The sequence below is a fragment of the Schistocerca cancellata genome, chromosome 1, assembly GCF_023864275.1.
Source record: "Schistocerca cancellata isolate TAMUIC-IGC-003103 chromosome 1, iqSchCanc2.1, whole genome shotgun sequence".
Lineage (NCBI taxonomy): Eukaryota > Metazoa > Arthropoda > Insecta > Orthoptera > Acrididae > Schistocerca > Schistocerca cancellata.
Genome location: NC_064626.1, coordinates 955,455,383 through 955,482,721, shown reverse-complemented (window position 1 = coordinate 955,482,721; position 27,339 = coordinate 955,455,383). Strand labels below are relative to the sequence as shown.

The window sequence follows — 27,339 nt, the reverse complement described above, 5'->3', positions numbered from 1 at the left end:
CATAACAATAATTACTATGAAGGAGCACCCACCTCTGAAATTGGTGGGCAGTCCTATCCGTCAGCCTGGAATGACAGCTGAATATGGAAAACAACCGCTTGTGGTCAGCGATGAGTATAAACTTCATCCCCTATGAGGAAATTCTGAAAACAACAGCCAGTACCTCCTTTTCCTCCTGTGAATCATTACACTGTGCTGTGGAAAGTGTTTATGATGCATAAGTGATAGGCTGCTCAGTGCCATCTGGTTACGATGTGACAGGACCACACCAATGTCATACGCTGAAGCCTTACAGGTAGGGTGTAGATTTACCTGGTGTAAAGGAAGCCAAACAGAAAGCAGAACACAAACACTGCTTGAGTGACTGGAAAGCCCTATGACAAATCTGCAGAGCAGACAAATTTGACACCCTTTTGACGAAGACAGTTAAAAGGATGGCAGATGCATGTGGCCTGGGGAATGAACTTACTGTAATACGAAATCCTGCATAAAAATGACTGAGATCCTTCAGGTTCTTGGATAGTGGCAAGTTCACAATAGATTTGACGTGCTTGTCCATATGGATGAGGTCATCTCTGTTGAGCATATGACCTAAAAAATGCACCTTCAGGGGAAAAAATACATTTTTCCAATTGGTAATGAAGGCAGTTCTCTAGAAGGCGTTGGAAATTCCCCTGCAGATTCCGTAAATGCTCCTATCATATGGAGCCTGTGACCCAGATGTGATTGAGGTAGTTTATGTAACAAGGTGTATCCTGAATCTCCAAATATCTTTAATAAATCACAGGCACAAATGACATTACAAAAGGCAGGCAATTAAGCTGATAAAGCCCAATGAGGGAGTTGAGCACTAAGAAACTCCAAGAAAAAGCATCCGAAATACTGTCCCCCTCCCCTCCCCTTCCCCAAACTTTGCCAGCAGCTCCTCCTCCAGGTACTGAAATGGGTACGAGTCTGCAATGCTTTGCGCATTGACCATCTGTTTAAAATTGCTGCAAAGATGCACGGTACCATCTAGCTTCGAATCACCACCAATGGGGTGACCCACTAACTCAATGACATAGGATGAACAATGTTAAGGTCCTGCCAATGCTGCAACTCGGCCTTGACGTTGTCACACATGATGAAGGGAATAGGGCTGGTGGGCCAAAATTTAGGTTTCGCACATAGTTAAAGGAAGATGTGTGCCTGAAAATTTTCTGCTGCCCCTAGATATTCTCAAACAACCTGTCGTACAATCATAGTGGAGAGTCCAAATCTGAGACACTAAATGTACTTCATGCAAAACCCAGAAACCAAAAACAGAAAAGATGTCTTACCCAAAACTATTATCCTACAATCATGAATTAACCCCTACATATAAGTTTCTGTTTCACATTCTAATAACACACAGAAACAGAGAATTGTGCCCTCAAAGGAACAAACTGTTTACTGTAATATAACATGACATAGTGCCCACTGCAACGCAGGACAGCCCAAGAGCCGGTTAATATCTAAGTTAATGAGGCCATCACTCCCTTGGCTAACTGATAATCAATTGGTCACCCATTCACTACTACTGTCAGTATAATATGTTGGGGTGATGCTCATGGGATGTCAGAGACCACTCTCGAGTCCAGGGAAAATGATGAGGCCTCCAGTTGCTACCCTGCAGCTCGCTCACTGTCACAAACTGTTGCCAAATGGCCCACTTTGCAGCACACCCTACATATGGCATCCATGTGCAAGCAGTCCCATCAAGAATCTGAAAAAAGTTGTAAGCGGGGATTACAACACTTCAGTTTACATGTACCCACCAAGTCTGATGGAGGTGAACATCAGCAGGGGCAGGGAGAGAAAGCTTCTTGGCAGGCACCTAGCCTGCTATCAGCATGGCACAAGTACGGAGCACTTCTACAGTCTGTTTGACCAGTTTCTGCACCGGCTCCTACTGCAGCTGTCGTTGCTGCTCTTGGAGGCGCAACTGCTCCTTCCAGCATAGTAAAGATGGTGGGCCACCATGGCCACAATTGAACACTATTAAAAAAATAACAGCATCACATGTTTAAATAATGACTGACGTCACCAGTTTTGTACCTACACAAGCTGACGGGGGCTTGACAACATGCTGGGAGCTGAGTGCTGGAGGAGGCAATGAGCTCTGCGTACATGTCAATCTAGGGGAAAGCAGCAACTCTGAACTCCATGTAGAGATCGAGCTAGTAGGTAATACAGCATGTAACCATGAGCAACTGACAACTGAACACATGGAGACACAGCATGGGGCAAAGGCTACGCACACAGACATTGAAACCAGCATTACAGCTGCTGAGCAAGACCTATAGCTGCTGGCAGATAAACAGGTAGTTCAGAGGCTCTTCCCCATGTCATGATTCATCTGCACCTTGTGGGACAGAGGTATATACTATTCCTCTACAGTAACCTCACCAACTCCCCCACATCCGTCTCAGTGACAGTTGGTGGGGATACTAAATGATGTAAAACATATTTAGTGAATTTCAACCAATTATAAGCCAGTTTTTTTTATTTTTTCCATCAGTCTCAATACTCTGACTGGTTTGATGTGGCCCTCTACAACTTCCTCTCCCATCTCAGGCTCTCCATCTCACCTACATTTTTATCAAACATATTCAATTATTTGTTGGATATAATCTACGCATTTTTTTACTCTCTGAAGCTCCAAATAGTACCATGGAAGTTATTCTGTGATGTCTTAACACGTCCTATCATGCTGTACCTTCTTCTTGTTGGTGTTCCCATACGTTCCTTTCTTCGCCGAATCTTCACAGAATCTCCTCATTTCTTTTCTTATCAGTCTACCTAATTATCAACATTCTTCTCAAAATCTTTGATTCTCTTCTTTTCCTGTTTTCCCAAAGTCCATGATTCTCTACCTCACAATGTTGTGCTGCAAAAGAACTTTCTCAGAAATTTTGTCCTCAGGTCAATGTTTGACAGTAGCAGACTTCCCTGGCCAGAAATGCAATCTTTGTCTTTGGTTGTCTACTTTCTATGTCCTCTTTCTTGGTCCATATTGTGTTGTTTTGCTTCCAAGGTAGCAGAATTCCCTCCATTTCTCTACTATGTGGTTACCAATTTTGATATGAAGTTTGTGCTTATCTCAAGTCTGCTATTCGTCATCACTTTCGTCTTTCTTCAGTTTACCTTCAAACCATATTCTGCACTCAGACTTTTCATTCCATTCAACAGGATCTGTAAGTATTCTCACTTTTAGTGAGGAGAGCAATGTCATCAGTGAATCTTATCACTGATATCATTTCACCTTGAATTTTAATCCCACTTATTAACTTTTCTTTTATTGCCATAATTGTCTCTCTGATGTACAGATTGCACAGTAGGGGCAAAAACTGTATCCTTGTGTGGTGTCACCGCCAGACACCACACTTGCTAGGTGGTAGCCTTTAAATCGGCGGCGGTCTGTTAGTATACGTCGGACCCGCGTGTCACCACTATCAGTGATTGCAGATCAAGCGCCGCCACACGGCAGGTCTAGAGAGACTCCCTAGCACTCACCCCAGTTGGACAGCCGACTTTGCTAGTGATGGTTCACTGTCTCCATATGCTCTCATTTGCCAAGACGACAGTTTAGCATAGCCTTCAGCTATGTCATTTGCTACGATCTAGCAAGGCGCCATATTCAGTTACTATTCTGAACAGATAATATTGTGAATCATGTACCGTCAAGAGCGACGTTCATCATTAATGGATTAAAGTTCAGTATGAAACTAATTACGCCAGCTTTCTGAATTCTAATTCCTTGTCATGTTCCAGACCTCACGTCAGTATAGTTCTTCCCTCCTCACAACAGCCTGCATGAGCTAAAACGTGTGCATTTCAGCCTCCTCTAGTAACACAGTGTTGGCTCTTCTGCCAACACAACATCCCTGTCCTACACTCTTTTTAAATCAAGTACTTCTTTCTTGGTCTTCAATTCTTAATACTCCATGTTGATTTTTGAAGGTATTGTAGAAAATGACTTGTCTTTTCCTGCCTATAGCTTATGACTACTTTCCTGAGCCTTTCTGAACATTTTGCACCATAATCTATTGCCGAACCCTTTTTTTAGTTTAACAATCCTATGAATGTGTCCTGACTTTTCTTAAGTCCTACTTCCATCACCAAGTGTAATGTCAGAGCTGTCTCTCTGGTCCCAAAATGGTTGTCATCTAACAAAGCCTTTTCTTCCCCAGCCTTCTGTGTTATTATCCATGTTAGCAACTTTGATACATGAGCTGTTAAGCTGATTATACGACACGTTTTGCACTTATCTGCACTAGCTAACTTCCAAGACTGTGTGGATGATATTTTCCAACTTGAATAATCATTTGGTTGCCACTCCCCAGCCCCATGATGTCTAGAGCAATATTATCTATAATCTATGCCTTCCACCTTATTCGACTGCAAATCTTCCACAGCTCTGTTAAACTAACTCTAATAATGGATCACTCTTCCGTATCAACTCCAATTTCTTCTTCTATCATGTTATCAGTCAGTTCCTTCCTTTCATAGAGGTCTGTAAGTACTTGCAAATGGCCTATTTTGTTTTTGTTTCAAGTTGAATGAGTGAGGATCAGAGCAACACAGTTTTGTATACTTCACGTGGAGCAAACTGTAAGCACTAGTTGCTCCATCACATTTAGTTGACAACAGTCAACTGCAAAACAGATATAATAATTTTGTTCTAATTCCCTGTCATCATTATTTAAATATTGTAATTATTAAACAAAAGAAAATGATATTGTAAATGACTTGTGCTAAACATGTTGCACTGGTGAATTGCAATTTGTATCTCATCCAGAAAGGTTATAAGTCATATGACTTAACACTGATCATGAAGCATCTCACAGCAATTGTAACTTTGCAATAACGCAAAAAGGTGAAAAAATATTTTATTTGTGAAACACAAAGATCTTATGTTGGACAAAGAGTTTATTTTGTCAGATTAACCATTTTTTTTGGAGCAATGTAAAATGAAAAAAGTGCAGTCATTGGCAAATTATGCAAATATCTGCAGCATAGAATACTGACAGAGATTTAAGTGTTGTATATTTTTGGAACTGATATACCAGTGCAAATAATTTCTGAAGTTGATCATCATTTCAGACAACAAGCATACAGCATACCAGTGTTAACATTATAAAAATTAGAAGAGTAGCTATTTTATGTTCCCATATCAACTGCCACATTCTCAGGATAATTCCTAAATGCATAATCTCTTCTAAATGACCTTCCATCAAAATTATACAATACATAATCTGATGTCCATGTTACGCTGGTATATGATCGCACAGCATAACATGGCACTACAGCACTGTTTTGCTATGGTAACTCCCGTATAGGAGTTCTCCTTTTTTTTTGCACAGACAGATGATGATTTGGTCTATTAATTTATCCTTACAAATGTCTAAATCATATCAGTCTTCTTTTCTTTGTTGTTTCAGTTATCTTTCTCCATTTTGATATACTTCATCATTGCTTCTTTCCTTCTTATTCTTATTTAATATTTCTAGTTCATCTAACTTATGATTCTCTGTTAGGCTTTGCTTTACATAAAGGCATTCGGGTTTCAATATCATATTGTAATATATTATTTTTATGTTACTGATAGGTACTTTTTACTGTAGATATTTTTTGTTATTCCATATGTCCTCTCCATTTTTTGTATCTTTTCATTTTCAACCAATTTTCCTGAATTATCTTCCTAGATACCTTAACTGTTTCACCTTCTCTTTGGATAATGACTGTCCATTTAAAAATTTTGCATTTTTTGTATTAATAATAAATTTGGTTTTCTGTGCAGAGGTTCTAAAATCTACTCTACTGTCAAAGACAATGATGTCGTTCCACATCTGCTAGATTTTCAGACAGTGAAGCAAAATCATCTGCAAATGTCAGACAGTTTAATTCAATACACTGTTTCTTTAGTCCTACTTTTATTGGTCATATTTGATATTCTTTTATTTTTTTCCACACAAATTTATACCATTTTTTTCTAATAACCAAAGGGCTGGAGGTAAGTCACTAACATATCTTACACAAGTATTTATTTTTTAAAAAAACTACAAATATGGATTTTACTTTCAGGAACATCTGTAAGCATTCCATGAATTAGACATAAAAATTTAGTTTTACTACAAAGTTCTTGGACTCCTATCTCTATTGTTTTCTTATCAAAAGAGTCAAATAACTTCTTGAGATACACAAAATTTACAACTATGTCTTCAAAGTTCAGTAGTGTGTGATGGATTATGCATTTCAAAATGAATATCTGGTATTGGTATTTGTTCAGTTGTTGCTCGAGACTTTTGGTAATTCTATTCACTTGAAGTTTTTAAAAATAATTTAGACATAACTGGTAGGAAAGACATTCCTTTGTAGATACTGACATCTTTTTTGTCTCCTTTCTTGTATAGAAGGTGTGTTAAGTGACTTTCCACTCTACTGGAATCTCTTCTGTTTTCTGCATTTCTTCACACACCATTTGCAGATCGTATACAACCTTTACTTGCAAAATTATGGAAACCAGCATGTTTCTGTATAACTTTATTTACACCCATAACTCTGCTTATCTTTCATCAATTACATAAATCATGCTTTAATATCTTCAGTTTTTGATGAGAGTGAACATATGCACCCACACTACCCTATGTGTGACAGAATTACTAGGAAGTCCAGTAGGAAGTTCAGGTGATAGAACAGGTCATAAAACTCATCAAAATCAGCTCTTAACAACCGTATTTTGTCAAAAGTAACATGCAGCTCACAGGTAGGTTCTAATGTGGCTATCTGAAGCCTAACCTGAAGCACCCTTACCTAATGACCAGAAGGAAGATAATGACCAGTATTCCACACAGTAGCGATTCTTCAGGAGTGATCAAACTTACAGTCATTGAGGCTGTATAATACGACTGCTCAAAGACTTTGGTGAATCATGTCTAGGCTAATAGAAAGACTGCCAGCGGAGGGAAAGAGTGGGGCAGGGGGAAACATACTTCGATCTGATGTGCGATAAAACACAGTTAAAGAAGTAGACAACATGCTTTGGTAAATCAAACGTGAATCCCTGGAGGGAAGGTGGTGTTCTTTTCAACGAAGATTCTTGAGAAATTTTAGAGAACCAGCACTGAAGCTGGCCAAAGAATGATTATCAGGACCACGAAGATAAGAGATGAGAAATTAGTGCTCATATAAAGGCATATTGACAGTCATTTTTCCCTCGCTCTCTATGCAAGTGAACGAGGAAAGGAAAAGACTTGTAATGGCTCAGGGTACCCTCCTGCATGCAACTGTTTGCTGTTGATGTAGACGGAGGTATATAAATGACTTTACAGACATTATAATTTGGTAGATAAAAAAAAATTTATTCACCATACATTGGCAGCTGGAGAAACACATATAAAAGCTCAGGAAATGTGCACACATTCAGAGCCAGTGGTTCCTACTTCTGGAAGAATGGTTGAAGGGGAATGAAGACAGATGAAGAAAAAGGACTGGAGAACATTACAAAATTGGGAGAGTTACAGGAAAGTCACTCAGAACCAAAAGTCAGGGGAGATTTATCAGATGGGATGAGATAAAACGACTGATTGTTGGTGACTGCTCCAGACAAGATTTGAGAACTTGAGGGTAGAGGATAGCTCAGGGTACCCTCCTCCATGCAACTGTTTGCTGTTGATGTAGACGGAGGTATATAAATGACTTTACAGACATTATAATTTGGTAGATAAAAAAAAAATTTATTCACCATACATTGGCAGCTGGAGAAACACATATAAAAGCTCAGGAAATGTGCACACATTCAGAGCCAGTGGTTCCTACTTCTGGAAGAATGGTTGAAGGGTAATGAAGACGGATGAAGAAAAAGGACTGGAGAACATTACAAAATTGGGAGAGTTACAGGAAAGTCACTCAGAACCAAAAGTCAGGGGAGATTTATCAGATGGGATGAGATAAAACGACTGATTGTTGGTGACTGCTCCAGACAAGATTTGAGAACTTGAGGGTAGAGGATAGCTCAGGGTACCCTCCTCCATGCAACTGTTTGCTGTTGATGTAGACGGAGGTATATAAATGACTTTACAGACATTATAATTTGGTAGATAAAAAAAAAATTTATTCACCATACATTGGCAGCTGGAGAAACACATATAAAAGCTCAGGAAATGTGCACACATTCAGAGCCAGTGGTTCCTACTTCTGGAAGAATGGTTGAAGGGGAATGAAGACGGATGAAGAAAAAGGACTGGAGAACATTACAAAATTGGGAGAGTTACAGGAAAGTCACTCAGAACCAAAAGTCAGGGGAGATTTATCAGATGGGATGAGATAAAACGACTGATTGTTGGTGACTGCTCCAGACAAGATTTGAGAACTTGAGGGTAGAGGATAGGATAATTAGTGATACAGAGATTATCACCAAAACATTATGCAAAAGTTAATAAGAGCAGACAGTTAAGTGCATTATTTGTAGTTGGCATGTGAGGTGGGTGGGGGTTGGGGGAGGTGGAGGGTAATAGAAAGGTCAGAAAATAAAAGACATAAAACTAAATGGGAGCGAAGAAACGCTGAGACCAAAGAAATTAACATAAATTTGGGCCAAGTGGATGGCAAGAACCAAGGAGATACTGTAATGCCAGTTCCCACCTGCGTAGTAAGAGAAATTGGTGTCACAGAGGAGAATCCATATGACACATGTGGCTAAACAGGCACCTAGGTCATGGCTGACATATTCCAGAGGATGCTCCACAACAGGATATTGTGTGTTATCAGTATACACCCACTGTCTATGATCATTCATCCTAACTGATAACCTGGTGGTAGGCATACCAACTTAAAAACACAATAGTGTTTATGAAACAGCTCATACGGAGCAATGGATTGAGGTGTTATTGCTAGTGATGGGCCTGTAGTTTTTAAGAGGCATTCTATGTCAGTTTGTATCATAGGTAGGGGATCTTGATGGCAGTGGCAAGACCATGGGAACCAGTATATCTCCTTTCTAACCAAAGGTCACTTGGAGGGGACTTTCCTGGACCCATTAGCCTTCAGCCCCTGGTTTGGTTTAGATATACTGATGACATTTTTGCCATGTGGACACAGGGTGAGGCTAACATATTAAAATCTCTGGAATCTCCCAAATTGCATTTCACATGTCTTATCCTGAATCCCATGCCACTTTCCTTGATGTAGAGCTCACTTTCACTGAGGGTCGCCTACTAACAAGAAAGAGTACTTACAGTCCGATAGTTGCTATCCTTTCCATGTCAAACATTCCCTCTCATAAATACAGTATACAGCCATGGCATTGGAGGCAAACATAAAGCTATTAATGATGTTTCTGATGATGAAAGTGATGACGATACTACAGTTTGTAAAGCATTAGATGGAATGATTCACGTTGAGATTAAACAGGAAACACTGATGAAAGGTACCAATAAAGAGTGAAACTGCAGATCTTGATGATGAATTAGTGAAGAATAGGGAAATACATGAGGAACTGCTTATACCAGTCAACATCAGTGAATTAGTGTCCACAAACATGTGAATAAGCAAACTGAGTTGATTAGTAATCAGATTTTTAAAGTTATTTGTGGTTATTTTGATAATGTTGGTAATGGTAATGAAATATGTGATTTATTGAAGGGAATTTGTCAGGACATGCATCTGAATTTGAGGGGGGGATAAATTCTGTACCTAACAAAGAGCCAGTAAATTGCAATGTAATTTTGGAATGCTTACAACCTGTAGAGAGTGGAGAATCTGTGGGGGAAAAAGGTATGAGTGTCAGAGATAAAGAGATGGATTTGTTATATGACGATGAAAATATTGATATACAAGGGAGTTCATATATTTGCATTCAAACTGATAACTGGAGAGGTAATTGTCTGGTAAACATTGGAAGACCTATTTGCGGAATATCAAAAATGCTTAGAGACAGAGTAAAAGCTATGGAGAATTTTGCTGAGTTTCCAGTAACTGGAGTTAAGGTTAAAGGTGCCACTGGAAAAAGTAGTAAAGTGATTATAAGACAGGTTTTATTGTTTTTTTAAAATAAACGATGTATCTTACATGCAGGAATGTTTAGGTATTGAAAATTTAAATGAAAGTTTAATACTGGGAATGAAGTGGATTGTCAAGAATAAAGTTAGCTTTAACTGGAGTGAGATGAAATTAACATTTACTGATCCTAAGAGGAGAATTTCAGGAGAGTCAGATATTGTGATGATAAATAAATGTAATAGCAATTATATCAGGGGGGAGGGGGGGGGGGGGAGAAGAATTTGATGACAAAGGATACTATGAGGAAGATGAAGTATTTTGTGATGGGGAAATAAATAATGGTTCTTACAATGAACTTGTAGCAAAATGATAGGGGAAGCTGAAGTTTTGAGTAGAGCATAAGGAAGAACTAGAAAATTTTTTTGCAGGAATATATGTATATTTTTGACAAGACATCAGAACAAAGAATTATAATGTACAATTAAGTTGAAATCTCATGATCCACTTTTCTTTAACCCTTATGGTTTTCCCATTTGTACAAGAAAAGCAGTTTAAATGGCATTGCAGAATGGGAGTAAGTCGTAGTCAGTACAAGCCTTATGGCATACCCATTTGTAAAAGGAAAGTGGTGGAAAGGAATCTATATCTGATAAAAAAGTGGAAAACTAGTAAAGTCCCTCAGGGGGATGCATACTCAGTCTTGCATTATGCATGTGACAAATGTAAAAACTCCAGCCATGTGGCATTTGCTTTTACAGTAATGTATTTCTGATGTCACATATTTTTTTAGACTATTCTTATAACTTAAACACCTACATATATACATGCCTGTTTGATTGGTATACATCTATGTTTGGATGGAGATCTGGTTATGAAGATGTACTTGGTTTTTCATTACACACATACTGTATGCTGCGTTTATAACATTAGTACTAGAGAATAATTCTGCCGTGCTATGATGAGATTATTTTGCCTACACTATGTCATAGACACTTATATATTTATATCTTTTGTCTCCTGAAAGTTCTTAATTTATGGAATAACTGTATTCATCCATTTGAAACTTCAACATCTCTTACCATAATGATATTCAGTATTGAGCCAGAAACCATGAATTGAGTCTTCTGTATCTACTTAAAGTTCAAAAGCTATTACATGGATTCTACATGCATGCCATCAGCACACAGTTATTTACAAGTGGAAGATTTACTTAACTATGTTGAGCGCAATGATATACTGATGATTAGTGATATTGTTTATTACACTACACCATGACATTTCACTCATACGAAAAAGAAGTGATGCTATGTTTGTTTGTTCAGACTGCTATTGCATTCAGCATTTGTATGATCCTGGATGAAGAGAACTGAAAATACTTTACATTTTGTTTTTGGGATTATGAATTGTGACATACACTATTAATACACAGAACAGATACTGAGGAAGAAGTTGAGTTACTCTGAAATACTCTGAGAAACACATTCTGAAATGTGAAAGAGAATATCAGAATTTATCATTAATCATTTAACCACAAGAGAACGGGAAACAAACACTGATACAGACATTTTGACATTATTTTTATGATTACTTATTCTGCACTTACTAGTAACTTTGATGGATTGATACACTTTTTGCCAGAAACATGTACACATGGATTTGATTTTATGAACAGTATTATTGCTGACATATAATTTTGTGTAGAAGAGGTACTGATTATGTCTACATCTACATTTATACTCCGCAAGCCACCCAGCGGTGTGTGGCGGAGGGTACTTTATGTGCCACTGTTGTGGTGAGATAATTTTACAACTAGATGCATAACATGGTAGTATTGACACATGCCTTGGTATGAAGTTGACCATTTTCCCTGCAAAAATGAGAACATGGATTTTCTTGAATTACAGTGCCAACTACCAAGAATCAAAACAAATGTTTAAGACAAAATCTACGTAGTTTTTTACGTATAATCTGATTCTGCAATAAAAAATGGGGGTGCCCATTTGAAATTTTAAAGTTGCCTCCCATCCCACCCCCATGGGGCTGGGGTGGTGGGCTAACTTTAGCACCAGCAGATGTCCCCCTTGAAAATAATCAGCTTTGGATTCTACACATTTTTTTCATGTGAAGCTTATTTTTCAAGTTATTCTGGTTTGTCAACTTAAAATTTACACCCTGTATATTGAAATGTGTACTGGCATATCTAGTATGAATCGTACTGAACTGTATTACTTACACTGTACATAAAAATGATGTTGGACTTTCCATGTGATAATAAAAAGTCAGCAAAAGTCTGTTTAATTCATGTTTACTTATACATACTGGGATCAGTCAAGTTGAAAAACATTCTACTGATGACTTCTTACATACTGGAGAAAGAGAGATGATGTTTTACTTGACACCCTCTGTCATAATACAAAAGAAAACCAATACTGTTATGCTCTGTGTACAAAGAGAATACGTATTTTAATGTAAAAGAACTTAGATTGAGTAAATATTAATAGCTGACTGGATTTGTCTTTAGCAACGAGAAGAGACTGATGATTGTGAGAGATGAAATACTGTAAACTGACGACTTGTATAGAGGGATTCGTAAAAGTATCAATGTATGTTCTGTTTAAAGTGAAAAGAAATAGGGATATGAATCGTGCTTGCCTGCCTCAAATTAAAAGTTAGAAGATATTCTGAACTGGTCTGCTAATATATACATATATTTCTGGAGAGGGGAGTTGTTTAAACATAACAGCTCATTCTTCATATGATTCCAAGGACTAATTAACTAATTTAGTTTATCTTTCACATGACACTAAAGCTAATTCAGGTTGCTTGATTAAAGTTATATCATTAGATAGGACTCGTAGAAAATTTCACTTTATGAACATTGTCAAAGTACTAGCCAAGATTACGTCTAACCATTGCTACGAATATGTATAATCAATTTATTTACTTATATTCAGCTACTATCAATCAAGTAATGAAACAGACAATGTTTGAAACCAGTAACAACTCTAATTAACATACTGGCAGATTACTACGTAATTGCTAATAACAACAACACCTATTTACTTAGTAAGTACTAAAACTCATAAAATAAAACCTTATTGATGACGTAAACAAAGTGATTATTTGGAAAAAGTAAAAAAGAGAGTAAGTGGGAGAGCTGGGACAAGCAGTATGATGGGAGATTTTGATAAGGACTCTGTGACATAATAAATAACCCAGAAACAACAACTGTCTTCACACATATATTGAAAGCCATGTGGTTCATTGACCTGATTTTCCACTTAACAAACTTCCAAGAAACTGCATCTGTATTGAAGCCTCCAGAGCATCACGAGCAAGATACATTAATGACATTCATTATCATTCTAAAGATACTGAGTTACACCCACCAAATTACAAGAACTTTATTTACAGCTACCATCAACATTACAAAACTTTCAGTTTATTTTCTTTTTGGAACAACATTTCTTGTATCCTCAGTGTTACAATTACCCTACAAACTATTGTTTTAAATTCGAGCCCCAGTTCCTCTACATGCTCCTGTGCTGAGCCAAAAGTTTTAAGTTCCTCATTGAGATATGGCACTACTGCTTCTTCTCAAGTTTACTGAACATACAAATTTTCTTTTACCTTTGTGCTTTGATAACCATTGTACCTACAATGACCTCATTGTCACCAATACAAGTTATGATGTAGACATCCTCCAAGAGGTCAGGTGTCTATTTGTCGAGAAAAGATCCACTATATTTCTATCAAGTGTGGGGTCCAGAACCATATGTTCAAGGTAGATTTTCAGAGAAGGCATTGAGTAATGTGTCTTGTCACACACAACCCTAACAAAACTCTAATTAAATGGGATTACTACAGTACGATTGGGGAACTAAACTATTAGCAAACAGGTTTCAGTAAACTTTTTGGTTACATTGAGAGGTGTGTCTGATGGTCAACAGAAGGATCCATTTACAATTTTATGACAGCCCCTGACAGTGTGTCTTGTCTAAACAATCTCACATGCTGTTTCAATTTCTATCTCATGGATTTTTTTGTCCAGTGTGACAAATACACTGGCTCCATTTACCATTAGCCTAGCTTTTTGATATATGGTTCAGTTTCCACCAGAACTCTCACTGCTGTCAAATTTCGTTCTTAACTAGCATTTTGTAGATAGTGTTATATGAACTTCACTGCATTTTAGACGCTATCAAAAATATACGTTTTTTATATGAATATATGATGAAATTAGGGAGCAATTAGCTCTGAGCAAGGATCCTATGGGTGAAAGTTTCTAAAAAGCACAAATTTTGTGTTGAAGATTAACACTGTAACATCCCTTTTCACAGTCAAAAATGTGAAAATTGTGGAGCTCCAAGCAACAGGTAAGCTATTTTTTTTACTTGCTCTCTCTGACTCATTCTTTTTCATAGTTCATCCACTCATTTATCAATCCCTTCATCCATCCATCATCCATCCATCACCATGTCCCATAGATTCCATCATGAGTGAGAACCTTTAGTGATGTGGAACACGTCAAGGCATATATTAACAAATGATAAACATTCCTTGAAACCTAATCTATACACTATATTAACAATAAACGGACTATACTTCTTAATACAATTTGTGCTTATGTTAGATAAATGCAGTCTACCATACAGCACACAAGCTGAGTCACAGATAGGCACAACAAAAAGACTGTCACAAATATAGCTTTTGGCCAGTAACGCCTTCATCAAAATTAGATTTCACACTCACACTCGCACTCACTCATGCAAACACTGCAGTCTCAGGGAATTGCGGCCACAATGCAAGCAGCAGCGCCAACTGCACATAGCTGCTCTATCCTCTTTCCATCTCATCCCTGCACACTTGCCAACAACACATCACTGTCTGCCACCCCTACTCTACTATCCCTCCTCACCCCAACCTCCTCCTTACCCCCACTCAGTCGCCCCTCCCATCATGCATTGGTGCATGCTGCATGCTTCAGTTGTCTGAGACTGCAGTCTTGTGTGTGTGACTTGCATTTGCATGAGAGTGTATGCATGTGTTTGCCGTCTAATTTTGACAAAGGCCTTACTGGCCAAAAGCTACATTTGTGACAGTATTTTTGTTGTGCCTATCTGCAACTCAGCATCTCCACTACTGTTACATTCCATCCTGGGTTTTCCATTGTTTGATAAATGTAACCTAATAACTTACCAAGACAGCCACTGCTTTGAAACAAGCTGTAGTTTCTTAACCCATGTTAAATAGCTGTAGTTTAACTTCTTTTTGTAAATTAATATTTACTTGATAGGTTTATGACTTAAAAAAGAGAGTAACCTATACATTTTGCAACTAGAAAGCGGTATTTATGACAAACAATTACCTTTAACACAGCTTTACAATTCAAACAGGTACTTGCTAAATACCTAAAACAGGAATTTTCAATCCTTGAATGTAGACATTCAGATGATGTGTAGTAGGAACCGCAAATGAGTACATGTTTAACATTGCTCTGAACTTAAAGGGAGTCCCAAATTATTACTTTATGCTGGATGGGGGCCAAGTTTAATACCTTTGCAATAGAGTATATAACTCTATGTTGAACCATGGACAAGGAAGCAAAGTCTGGACCAAAATTGTATAAAAAACTGAATGTGCACAGAACATCTACAATGAGTGAATCTAAGAGATTACCAGTAAAAACAAAGAAATACAAATCAAAACAAAAACAAGACCCTTTATGGCCAAGGAAAAGACATAAACCATATTGGGGATGTCGTAAGCTACACAGTGCTTCATCTGCCTCAAATATTTCTATAAATTTCATTATATATGCAACACACCATGTAAATTTGGGAGTCATATTGATAAACACTGTGTGTCAGACAGCTGCAGCGTTGCAGATGCTCCAAGTGGCTGATTTCTCCATGCAGTAAACACAAGACAAACGCTTCCTTTGATCAAATCTAAGGCGACGCGCTAAATTTGATCAAATCTAAGGCGACACGCTAAATTTTATCAAAGAAAATTTGACCAATGCCAAACTTTAACAAAGTTCCTTACTACACTATCAAATCTTATTATTGTCTAACATCGGCATTACCAATCCCCTTCTCGGCAACCCACTGTAAAACACTGCATTTTAACTTGTGCACACTGTGGATATTTCACCGGGACACAAAAAACTTATAAGTGAGAAAAACATATAAGTGAAAAACGTATAAATGAATTTTTACTGTACACCAAGTTTGTTTAACATTTTGAATGATTTAAATAACAAAAATAAATTCTGTGAGGGCACAGACATGATTACTCAAATATTGGGTTTATTACCTGACCATGTGTTGTTGTTCTCCCCATGATAATGACAACATTTATCAAGTTCATCTAACAGGAACCTGGGTGTTGTTGAGGAAGAAGGCTCAGTTGTTGGAGATGTTAACTGTTCTTGTTGCCAGCCTGCTGGATGCTTCACTTCAACTTCTAGCCACTCATTCTCAAAACTTGGTAAATCACCTATAGGTCTCACATAGTCACCATCTGTAATTAAAATTTTCTATAACACATTGTATTTACTAGTTAAACTTATCATAATAATACTCAAACACAACCAAATAGAAAACACACACACACACACACACACACACACACACACACACACACACACACACACAGAGAGAGAGAGAGAGAGAGAAAGAGAGAGAGAGGGGGGGGGGAGAGAGATCCTCATGGTAATTAAATATTCACTTGCACTAAACACATATTTTGATAAAGTTCTAGCAGGTGGATTACCAATCTTTTTATGTGCAAGGTTGCTAACTGAGGATACCAATGTTCACATAAACTCAAACCACTGTTGAAAATAAAGTATAGTCTGCTGCTGTTTCTCAATCAAAATTCCACTGTTAACTTGAGTAAATAATCTTGTAACATTTTTTATGATGAATAAATCTGCCACAGTTGTACTTGACTAATCCTTTATTTGGATGAAATCTTATACACAAAAACAAATGGAGTGGATTTATTCATCACAAAAGATTTTAACAAAAGTTTTGGATATCCCACAAAGAGTAGTCTTATAACAGTTTCCATTAAAAAATTCTGTGTAGTAGACAGCACCAAATCATAAAACAATGAACCAATATTTTGGGTACTACCGCAAGTTTTCTTTATCAGAGTACATTGTCTGATCCAAAACATCCAGATGTCCATTAATAAACAGTAAGAAAGGGTGTGTCCATCCTTCATTTTTATGAAAGCTTGAACTCTGCTGGGGACACTTTCGATGAGGTGTTTGAATATCTGTGGAGGAATGGCAGCCCATTCTTCTTCAAGAGTCGAAATCAGAGATGGTAGTGATTTTGGATGCTGGGATCTAGAGTGAAGTCAATGTTCTAACTTATCCAAAAGGTGTTCTATCAGGTTCGGTAAGGACTTTGGTTCGACTGGTCCATTTCATGAAAGTTATTGTCCACAAACCATTGCCCTGCATAAGCTACTTTATGACATGGTGTATTTTCACGCTGATACAATCATCCATCATATCTGAATTATTCCTCCACTGTATGCAGTACACAATGCTGTTCTTTGCACCACCTTAAGTATCACTTAGTGTTGGCTATAGAAATGTGTAGCTGAGGAGGAGCTGTTCAAACATTGTACCTCATTTTTTTAAACCCCATATGTCCATTCACTGTGCTGACTGGACTGCTGTTAACATTCTGGAGCTCACAAGTGGTTCCTTCTGCTCATTTCATGTGGTTTTTTACAAGCATCTTCCACAATGCTCAATGGTCCCTATCAATCAATACATGAGATCTTCCTGGTCTTTGTTGAGCTGTGGTTGTTCTTTCACTTTTCCACTTCATGATTACATGACAAATCAGACAGTTTGGGAAGCTTTACAGTAGTTGAAATATCCCTGATGGACACTCAGGTGACATCTAATGAATAGTCGGTGTTCAATGTCAAAGAGCTCGCCTGACAGGCCCATTCTGCTGTTACCGTTTCTCTACTGACAATGCAACACTCCTCGCCTCCTTTTATACTGGTACGTTTGCTTTTTGTGACATTTAGCAGTCAATTCCACATTACATAGAGGTATCTAGATACTTCTGATCAGATAGTGTATTCATAGTGGCTGAAACATTAGGTCACCATTTTACAATATGACATGGTGTACAACTCAGAAGATTTTTATGGGAACAAATATACAAATTGACAATAACTGAAAAAGAAGATGTTACCACCAAAAAGCTGCAGTCTATCTTTATTTATTCAACAAGTGATAATACTCATTATCACTGAAGATGTTAACAGCACTGACTGGAAGGATGGCAAAACAATAAGATGTAGTAATGAGTAAAGGATGTGCTCTGTGTCCCAATGCTAGTACACCCAGTGACTTTGCAGTCTATGCTACAACAAGTATGGTTTAGTGAGTGGCACATGCCTGAACACGTAAACACAACAGTGTCATTAGTCTAGGTAGTACTAGTCATCTTCGACAAGACTGTGGTTCACCCCTCCCCCAATGAATATACGAGACACATTCTTCTCTCATACACCTCTGGAATTACTTATGATTAATTAAAGATCATTTCAGAATGCTCACAAGAAATACCACATAGCAAACCCTTTCTTCATGTGACTGCAAAACATGTTGTACACAGTGAAATAGAAATTTTGTGAATAGGTTAAATTAATTTTTTACAAACATTCCATTAATTCATTTGCATCTTGATGCCATGTTTTGTTATGTTGAAGATGCTGCCAGTCTCAATGCTGATGTGACTATTTCCTAGAAGCATTCTTCCGCTGCTTCCTCACTGCTATCACACACAGGGGTGAAGTGCCATTTCACAACCATAGTATAAGAGAGACCTGTAAGTTGACAAATTATTCCCTGAGGTCACCCAATAACAGTTAACATCATTACCTGAAGATGACACACAGGTACTTTGAGGTGCTTTGTTGAAATTTCACAGAGTTATAGGGTTACCATCAAGCATAATAACTTTGCAACATTTAAAACATGAGAAAAGCTCTGAACTGCACATTCAGTCACATCCAAGAATGAAATTCATCATGACCATCATTGCACCTGGAGAAATGCCTGGCTTTTGTTGAAAGACTCAGATTGACCAAGGATGCAGAAGAAAATGATTTTTGATTCTGTTTAAGCACCATGACACAACCTCCTATTATTTAGAGAAACTATGTAAAATCTAAATATTGCAAACAAATAATAAATATCCCTTTGAGTGTGTGTCCAGTGTTTTACCAACTGCACCATTGTATTGAGTCATTGGAGACAACAGCAATTATGCAGCTGTGACCTAATAACAATAATAAATAACTGAGTGGTTATACACTTGATCAACAAAGGTCATAGTTTAATAGCATACTTCTGGGTTGTCTGTAGAGTTGGTGTTCCCATTTTAAGCACATTATTTTGATGACCGACCCAACTGACTTCTTCAGGTGCTGTGAGTTTTGCTGTTATGTGTACTTGCTGCCTGAACTCCAGCTGCTCTTGGAGGCGATCAAATGCAGCTGTGAAGTTACAGTAATATGACATCATGACAGTTCACCAATGATTAGATAATGTTATCTTGTGGACAATTCTAACACTTGTACTATTGTTAACTTTGGTGAGACTAAAATACCAGGCCCAGATTAAATAATACAAGACACACACCTTTTCTTAAGGTATTAGGACTACTTACATATTGTAGCTTGGGGCAATGCATTTTGACTGCATCTTTATTGCAGTTTCCATTTCATTCCAGACATTCTATGAATTAAATAAAAAATCATCATTTGATACTATTCTTAATGTATTTCTTTTACTTATGGTATGCAAACATAAGAAAGAGATGGAAAACACACAATGTTGTTTCCAACAGTGTTCCAGCATATGAATATTGTACAAAAAACCCACTCTTTCCATACTGCCACTTAGGAATAATAAGTGTGATATATGGCTCATTTACACTTCATTGTGTAACACATTTAAATTTAGTGATCATTTATTTTCATTTTACCACGACAGAACCACACATCTGCCTATTATTTTTACTGTGCTTAAACTTTTTATTCATGTACAAAACAAAAAGGAGACTGCCAGAGATGTGTGTAACTGAATCTGTAATATAAGAGCAGGATACATTGCATCGAGGCCTCAGCGGCCAGAGAGAGTGGCCATATGTGAGGGGAGAGTGTGTGTGTGTGTGTGTGTGTGTGTGTGTGTGTGTGTTATCTACGTCTACTTTAGTTCACTTGTTTAGCAGTCTTTATGCTGTGCCCATCTGCGACTCAAAAGCTCTAGTGTGTGTTATCTACGTCTACTTTAGTTCACTTGTTTAGCAGTCTTTACGCTGTGCCCATCTGCGACTCAAAAGCTCTACTGGTGAGCATCAATCTATTCTTTTCATAACAGTGGCATTATTCCATCCCGGACTGGTCATTGTTTCATGTCATAAGTAATTACTCACAATCTCAGGATTTTAGGTAATGGGTCAGTAACGTATTATAAAATGTTATTTTACAAAATAGAGGGAACTGTCTAAATAAAAGCTTACTTGTACCAACAAGGAAATTCCCCTGAAACAACTGTAAAATTACAAGGGGGCACAACAGATAATAAAACAATTTGGAATATTGTGAAAAGGGAAACAGGGCAACCGAGAGCACAGGAAGACTGTATTTCTATCAGACACAATGAAAAGTTTGTTAACAAGAAGTCAGAAGTAGAAAACATTTTTAATAATCATTTTTTAAGTGTTGTAGAGAAAATAGATTCCAGCTATTCATTAGAAAATGCATGGCAGTATATGGAATAGGCAGTACCTACACAATTTGATAAACTTGAAATTCAACTCACCTCTCCTACTGAAATTAGGAAAATTCACTCAAAAGTAAAAGCTCACATAAAATTGATGGCATTTCCAACACAGTACTAAAAGCTTGTTCCCAACAAATAAGTAGGATTCTCAGTTATTTATGTAGTAGCTCACTGAAACAGGGAATTTTTCCAGATAGACTGAAATATGCTATTGTTAAACCATTGCATGAAAAAGGGGATAGATCTGACACTAACAACTACCACCCAATCTCACTTTTGACAGTTTTATCCAAAATTCTTGAAAAAGTAATGTATTCAAGAATAGCATCACATATTTGTAAAAATAAAGTACTAACAAAATGTCAATTTGGTTTTCAGAAAGGCTTTTCAACAGAAAATGCTATATATGCTTTCACTGATCAAATATTAAATGCAATGAATAATCGAACATCACCCAGTGGGATATTTTGTTATTTCTCAAAGGCTTTTGATTGTGTGAATCATGAAATTCTTCTAGGTAAGCTTAAGTATTGTGGTATGAGTGGGACAGTGCACAAATGGTTTAATTCATACTTGACTGGAAAAATGTAGAAGGTCAAAATTAAGGGTACAGATAGTCTATAAAAACCAGCAGAGTCCTCCAACTGGGGAGGTATCAAGAATGGTGTCCCACAGGGTTCAGTCTTGGGTCCCTTATTGTTCTTATCATATATTAACGACTTGCCGCTCTATATTCATGAAGATGCAAAGTTACTTCTTTTTGCTGATCATACAAGTGTAGTAATCACACCCAAGAAGCAAGACTCAACTGAGGAAATTGCAAATAATGTCTTTCAGAAAATTATTAAGTGGTTCTCTGCAAACGGACTCTCACTAAATTTCGAGAAAACACAGTTTATACAATTCTGTACAGTAAATGGCATAACACCATTGATAAATACAGACTATGAAAGGAAGTCTGTTGCTAAGGTAGAATACACAAAATTTCTGGGTGTGTGCATTGATGAGAAATTGAATTGGAAGAAACACATCGATGATCTGCTGAAACGGGTAGGTTCAGCTACTTATGCTATTAGGGTTATTGCATTTTGGTGATAAACATATCAGTAAATTAGCATACTATGCCTATTTTCATCCATTGCTTTCATATGGAATCATATTTTGGGGCAATTCGTCATTAAGAGAGAAAGTATTCATTGCACAAAAGAGTGTAATCAGAATAATAGCTGGAGCCCACCCAAGATCACCTTGCAGACATTTATTTAAGGAACTTGGGATATTCACAGTACTTTCACATTACATCTACTGTGTGTGGTTGCACCCTGTTCCCTGAATGGGTGCTGGAGTAGCCTCTTTAACAAGCTGAATGAGGCCCCTAGGCATACACACTGAGTGCATCTGATGTCCTTTCCAGTCACTTGCTGCCCTTTCCCTAAGGAGTAACATCATTCGCTGAATGTTTGAACAGCTGACGATTAATAGATCCTACCTTTTTGCATTTGCCTCCTCCTGACATCGGACAAAACAGGTTTCCCCAAAAAAGGTGAGTTGAGTTCCACTGGCTCAATTTCAATAACAGTGAAAGACAGCACTTCAAACTTGTTGCTTAGAGGGATCATTAGAGCACTCTGAGGCTTCCCTGGTTCCCCCCCACAATGCAAGGGACACAGCAATCACAGTCAAGAGGATGGGATATGACAGATCCTGTACTTTCTGCAGAGGAGACAGGATCCACAGGAGAGGATAGTACTTGAGCAACCTTTGGTGCAGGTATCACAGGTACATGACTCTCAGGAGCTATCCAACACACCGATTCACAGCAGCTGCCAAACATTTGAAAGTAGTCACGAAGATTTCCAGCTGCTTACAAACATCAACCAACTCATCCCGATCACGACCATGATTAGGAGTCACCATATCCAGAGAAATCTGTTCAGTCTGACATCATCAGATTTAATGTATATTCTGTTCTCGGGTAACACTTTCAATGCTGTTTACAATAAGTTTTCTCACATTTGCTACTGACAAAATTGTTAGTACAAACCAGTTTGCTATTAAAGAGAAATTTTATTGGCCATTATATGTATTTCAAAGACAGCAGGAATAAAAATAGAACTGCAAAAGAGTATTTCTACTTGGGGTGTCAAAATGAGCAAGTATCATTCACTTCTGGATGCGCAGTTACAAATTCTGAGAAATTCTTGCTGGCATAGTCCATATCAATTCAGGCAGGCTAGGAAAAAAATCTTACCTTCATAGTCTCAGATGATATTGAATTTAGCATATTTTAAAATGAAGGACTAAGTAAGGAACACTTAGTTTTTTGTTATCCGCAAAAAAATTTCTGCTCCAAGATACAGCCCTCCATGGACGACACTGCGCATACCATTTGAAGACGTGAATTTTGGAAAAACATTTAAAATGCTGTATCTCTGGAACAGTTCTAGATATTTTGTTGTTTTTTCTATTTGAAAGATAATTGCTTTATGATTACAAAGAAATCCTCCATTTGGACTTATCTGTCAAAGTTATTTTACTATAGCATTCTGAACCTTTTTTATAATTTATGGAAAATTTTTTTTTCAAGAATGCCATCCTGCAAAATTTTGATTTTTTTTCTATTGATAAGTACCATATAGTCCTACATTCCCTGAAAAGGAGAGCTTCCACTTTTAGGCTGAACAGGTTTTATAAACAATTGAAATTTTTGCCAAACATAAAACCAGTTTTATTACCACATTATCACATAACAATATCATAAAAATCAAAACCAAGCCTTATTTAACATAATTTTGGTTTTGAAAGATGAGTAAGACACTCATTTTTTAAGCATTTTAAATGGTTCCAAAACATATGTGAAAAGTCCAACGACTTGACGGTTTCAATTTATACAACATCTGTGCACTCTGTTTTGTGCTGAAATTAGCTAGTTAATAAACTAAAAATGTGTTCCACTGCTTCAGTATCTTCCTTTGATACAGAGTGATGCCTTCCTGTTGAACCAATAGGAACTGGAGCATTTACAATCTTCAAAACATTGTGAACAGGGAGTGAGCATTGATGGCATTTTTGCTGTCCTTCAGTTGGAAACCTATATCCAAACAGCTGGTCCATGTGGTAGCATAAAGTTCACTACAATTTTGTTTAACTCATAACTGGTGTCTATAATCTCTGCAATCCACCAGTCACAGTCATACACACACACCACAAACATCCCCCTTCTCAGGTTGTGAATCCGAATATTATCCTGCTGTTTTTGAGGTATTGGCCGAACAAATGAAATTTCTTCTTTCTTGCCCTTTAAAGAGTGTGTAATATGAGTTTGCCCATCACTTTGAGTCCAAAAATGTGTCTTCTGAATTCCTTTTGGATCAGTCTTCTTTTTCTGCTCACGGGATTCTTCCATTTCCTCTTTGGACAGAAGAATGAGATCTGTGGATGTGTAAGATTTCATGACTTGTAAAATTCTCAGCATTCTGGATCACAGCTTTATTTGGTCTGGAAAAATTATGTTTTGTAGCATGGTTCTTCAGCAATCCTCCTACACCATCACAAGGCCCCTTCCCCTGGCCAGTAGCATTGTATACCCAGTCATTTGGCACAAGCGACTTACTCAATTCAAACAGCTGGTAACGACCTTTAAAATGACTAGGCGCACCACCAGAAATAATGATGATCTTCTCTGCCCCTGTTTGCAGTTGAAAAATTTTGCACATTGCTAGCAAAGCACATGCTGAGTCATGTCCTGTGTCATCAGTTATAATTACAACACTTGTGACTGTTTTGAAACTATGTCACTCCCGTAAAAACTGAGACATGGTCATTACTCCAATGATACCCTTATACTTCTTGTGGGAAAATTACACACCAATTCTCAGCAAAATCACAGTGAAACACTAAATACAGTTCTTCAGCCTGTACACACCCTTTCACTTCTGCAATGTGTTGCTGTTGCAATTTCTTCAGATGCTGATGTGTTACTGTTTTCACTGACCATTTACCAAGTTCATCAATGAAACTGTCAAAGGCAACAGTTTTCTTAATTAGTTTACTTTCCTCCCATGTCGTATATGTGATTTCTGCAGTTATCTCCTACGTCTTCCAGGCCAAGTGTCCGTAAAGACAGTCCTCTCTTTCCAGGGCAGTCACCACATTCTTGAAACAAACAAGTCTCTTGCTTTACATCACAGACTACTAATGACTTCACCTGCCCAACCAAGGTGTCATATGTTGTGTGCTCCAGTAAGTTCCTCCAAGTTACCACACAAAGTTCAAAATTTGTGCAGTACACACATAAACAGACATCTCTAGGTGGGTGTGGAACTACCCACTTAGGTCATAGTGCATAAAATTTTGATCTTCCAATATCTGAAGTCGTGTAGTTGCTCTTATAAATTGCAAAAGTTTCTTTAATACTGCGAGTCATGTAACTCTTCACTTTCACAACTTTTTGACCTTCAACTGTTACAGTCATAGTGTCTTTTTCATTTGCACTCTGGTGAGAACAGACCCATTTATCTTCCAGATAAAATGACTGCACTATTTGAACTTGAGCTGCTTCTACAGGATGACTATAATAGGGATTTGGTCTTCCAAAGACTCCTTTTACAGACCTCACATTTCTTAATGTACTTTGATACTGATGGAACATGGTTCAAAATTGTTTCCTTTGAAAATGTCTCTGGAATAATAGTTAAAACTTGCACCTTTTCACTGTAGGATGCACAATATTCAACAGCTGAATTGAAATTTGTGAAATATTTCTGGCAAGAGATGTAAAAGTGCTTTGGTTCATTTTCTTCTGAAGATGGAATTTCTACTTCGAAGAGTGTGATCAGTTTTGCTGTAGTGTATTCATCCATAGCTTTAGTAGTTTCTCCATGGTTTCTTCATGCATAGAGTTTATGACTTGACTTAACTGACCATGGTTTCTTAACAGGACTAACACCTAGCTCTGTAGTTGACTGATTCAGGGTATTTAATTCTTCCTCTACTGATACAAAATCAGCATCATCTGCACCATGGGAGGCTTCACCTTGTTCAGATTCTATCATTGATGTTATTCTGTCAAAACAGTTAGAACACAGTCCGCCCCCAGTAGCTGAATGGTCAGCGTGACAGATTGTCAATCCTTTGGTCCCAGGTTCAATTCCCGGCTGCGTCAGGGAATTTTCTCCACCCAGGGACTGGGTTTTGTGCTGTCATCATCATCATCCTCATCAACTGCAGGTCACCAAAGTGGCGTCAAATTGAAAGACCGGTACCCAGTGAATGGTCTGCCTGACAGGGGGCCCTAGCCATACGATTGAATAAAATTTATAACACAAAAAGTCATCACTGAAAACATCTTCACTTTGATACAGACACTTAAAATGACAAAACTTATTCCCAACCTTAACAAAGTCTGTTTTTTTGTTTGTCTTATACTCTTTCATGGATATGCAAATGGTCAGTATACTTCACTCTCCTGTGGCCCCAGTCAAAAGACGTTTTAAACAGTCCTTTTCACAAAACATACTGCAACTGTAATTAATAAAAAACCACTTCAGTGAAGACATACATTACCCTTGAAAGTTAAAAAATTTATTTTTTTAAATAAAACCTGTCCAACTTAAAAGTGGAAGTTCTCCTCTACAGAGAATATAATACTATATGGTACTAATCAACAGAAAAAAACCTAACTTTTCTGAATTGGCATTTCTGAAAAAAGTTTTTTTGGGGAAAACATAAAAAAGAAATTAAAAGGTGACAGTAAAAGAACTTTGACAGATATGTACAAATGGAAGATACCATTGTATTCATAAAGGAATTATCTTTCAAGTAAAAAGAACTCTAATAAAATATCTATAACTGTTACAGATATAAAGAATTTTAATTTTTTTCCAAAATTTGCGTCTTCAAAACTGTATAATTTTTTGGGAGAAAACAAAAAAATACGTGTTTCTTACTTGCTCCTGAATTTTAACATATGCTAAATTCAATAACATTCGACACTATGAAGGTCCCCCCGCTCCGGACTGAACTGATATGGATTATGCCTACTTCAAAATGTCTAAAAATAAATAGTGTGGTCTCAGCTCTCTGAGACTAAAGATGTGTGTGCAAGTTGCATTTGTGTGTGTGTGTGTGTGTGTGTGTGTGTGTGTGTGTGTACTGCTGACAAAGGCCTTAATGGTTGAAAGCTTTAATTGTGTGAATAGCTTTAATTGCGTGAATCTTTTTATTGCGCCTATCGTGACTCAGCATCTCCGCTATATGGTGAGTAGCAAATTTCCTTCCCTGGTATTATTAAAAATAAATAGAGTAGTTATATCACTTTTTTCATTCATATTTTATTCAAATGAACCCTTATGTCGATGATACAAGCTCATACAAAAAACATTAAAATAATATAATTTTGAACTACGGAATTCTGAAATGAAAGTAACAACATCATCAATAATAATAATACCACATAGTAGAAGTGAACTGTAGATCAGATCATATGG

The 27,339-nt window shown here is 37.3% G+C and overlaps 1 protein-coding gene across 7 annotated transcripts in view; it reads right to left on the bottom strand.

Moving 5' to 3' along the window:
• Window positions 1-27,339, bottom strand: part of LOC126088314 (GATOR complex protein Iml1) — a 579,824-nt gene that overhangs the window by 145,386 nt on the left and 407,099 nt on the right. For all 7 annotated transcript variants that reach the window (XM_049906449.1, XM_049906465.1, XM_049906495.1 and 4 more), the window contains one exon: window positions 16,339-16,545. In XM_049906449.1, the coding sequence (XP_049762406.1) occupies window positions 16,339-16,545 (207 nt within the window). The remainder of the gene's footprint in view (window positions 1-16,338; window positions 16,546-27,339) is intronic.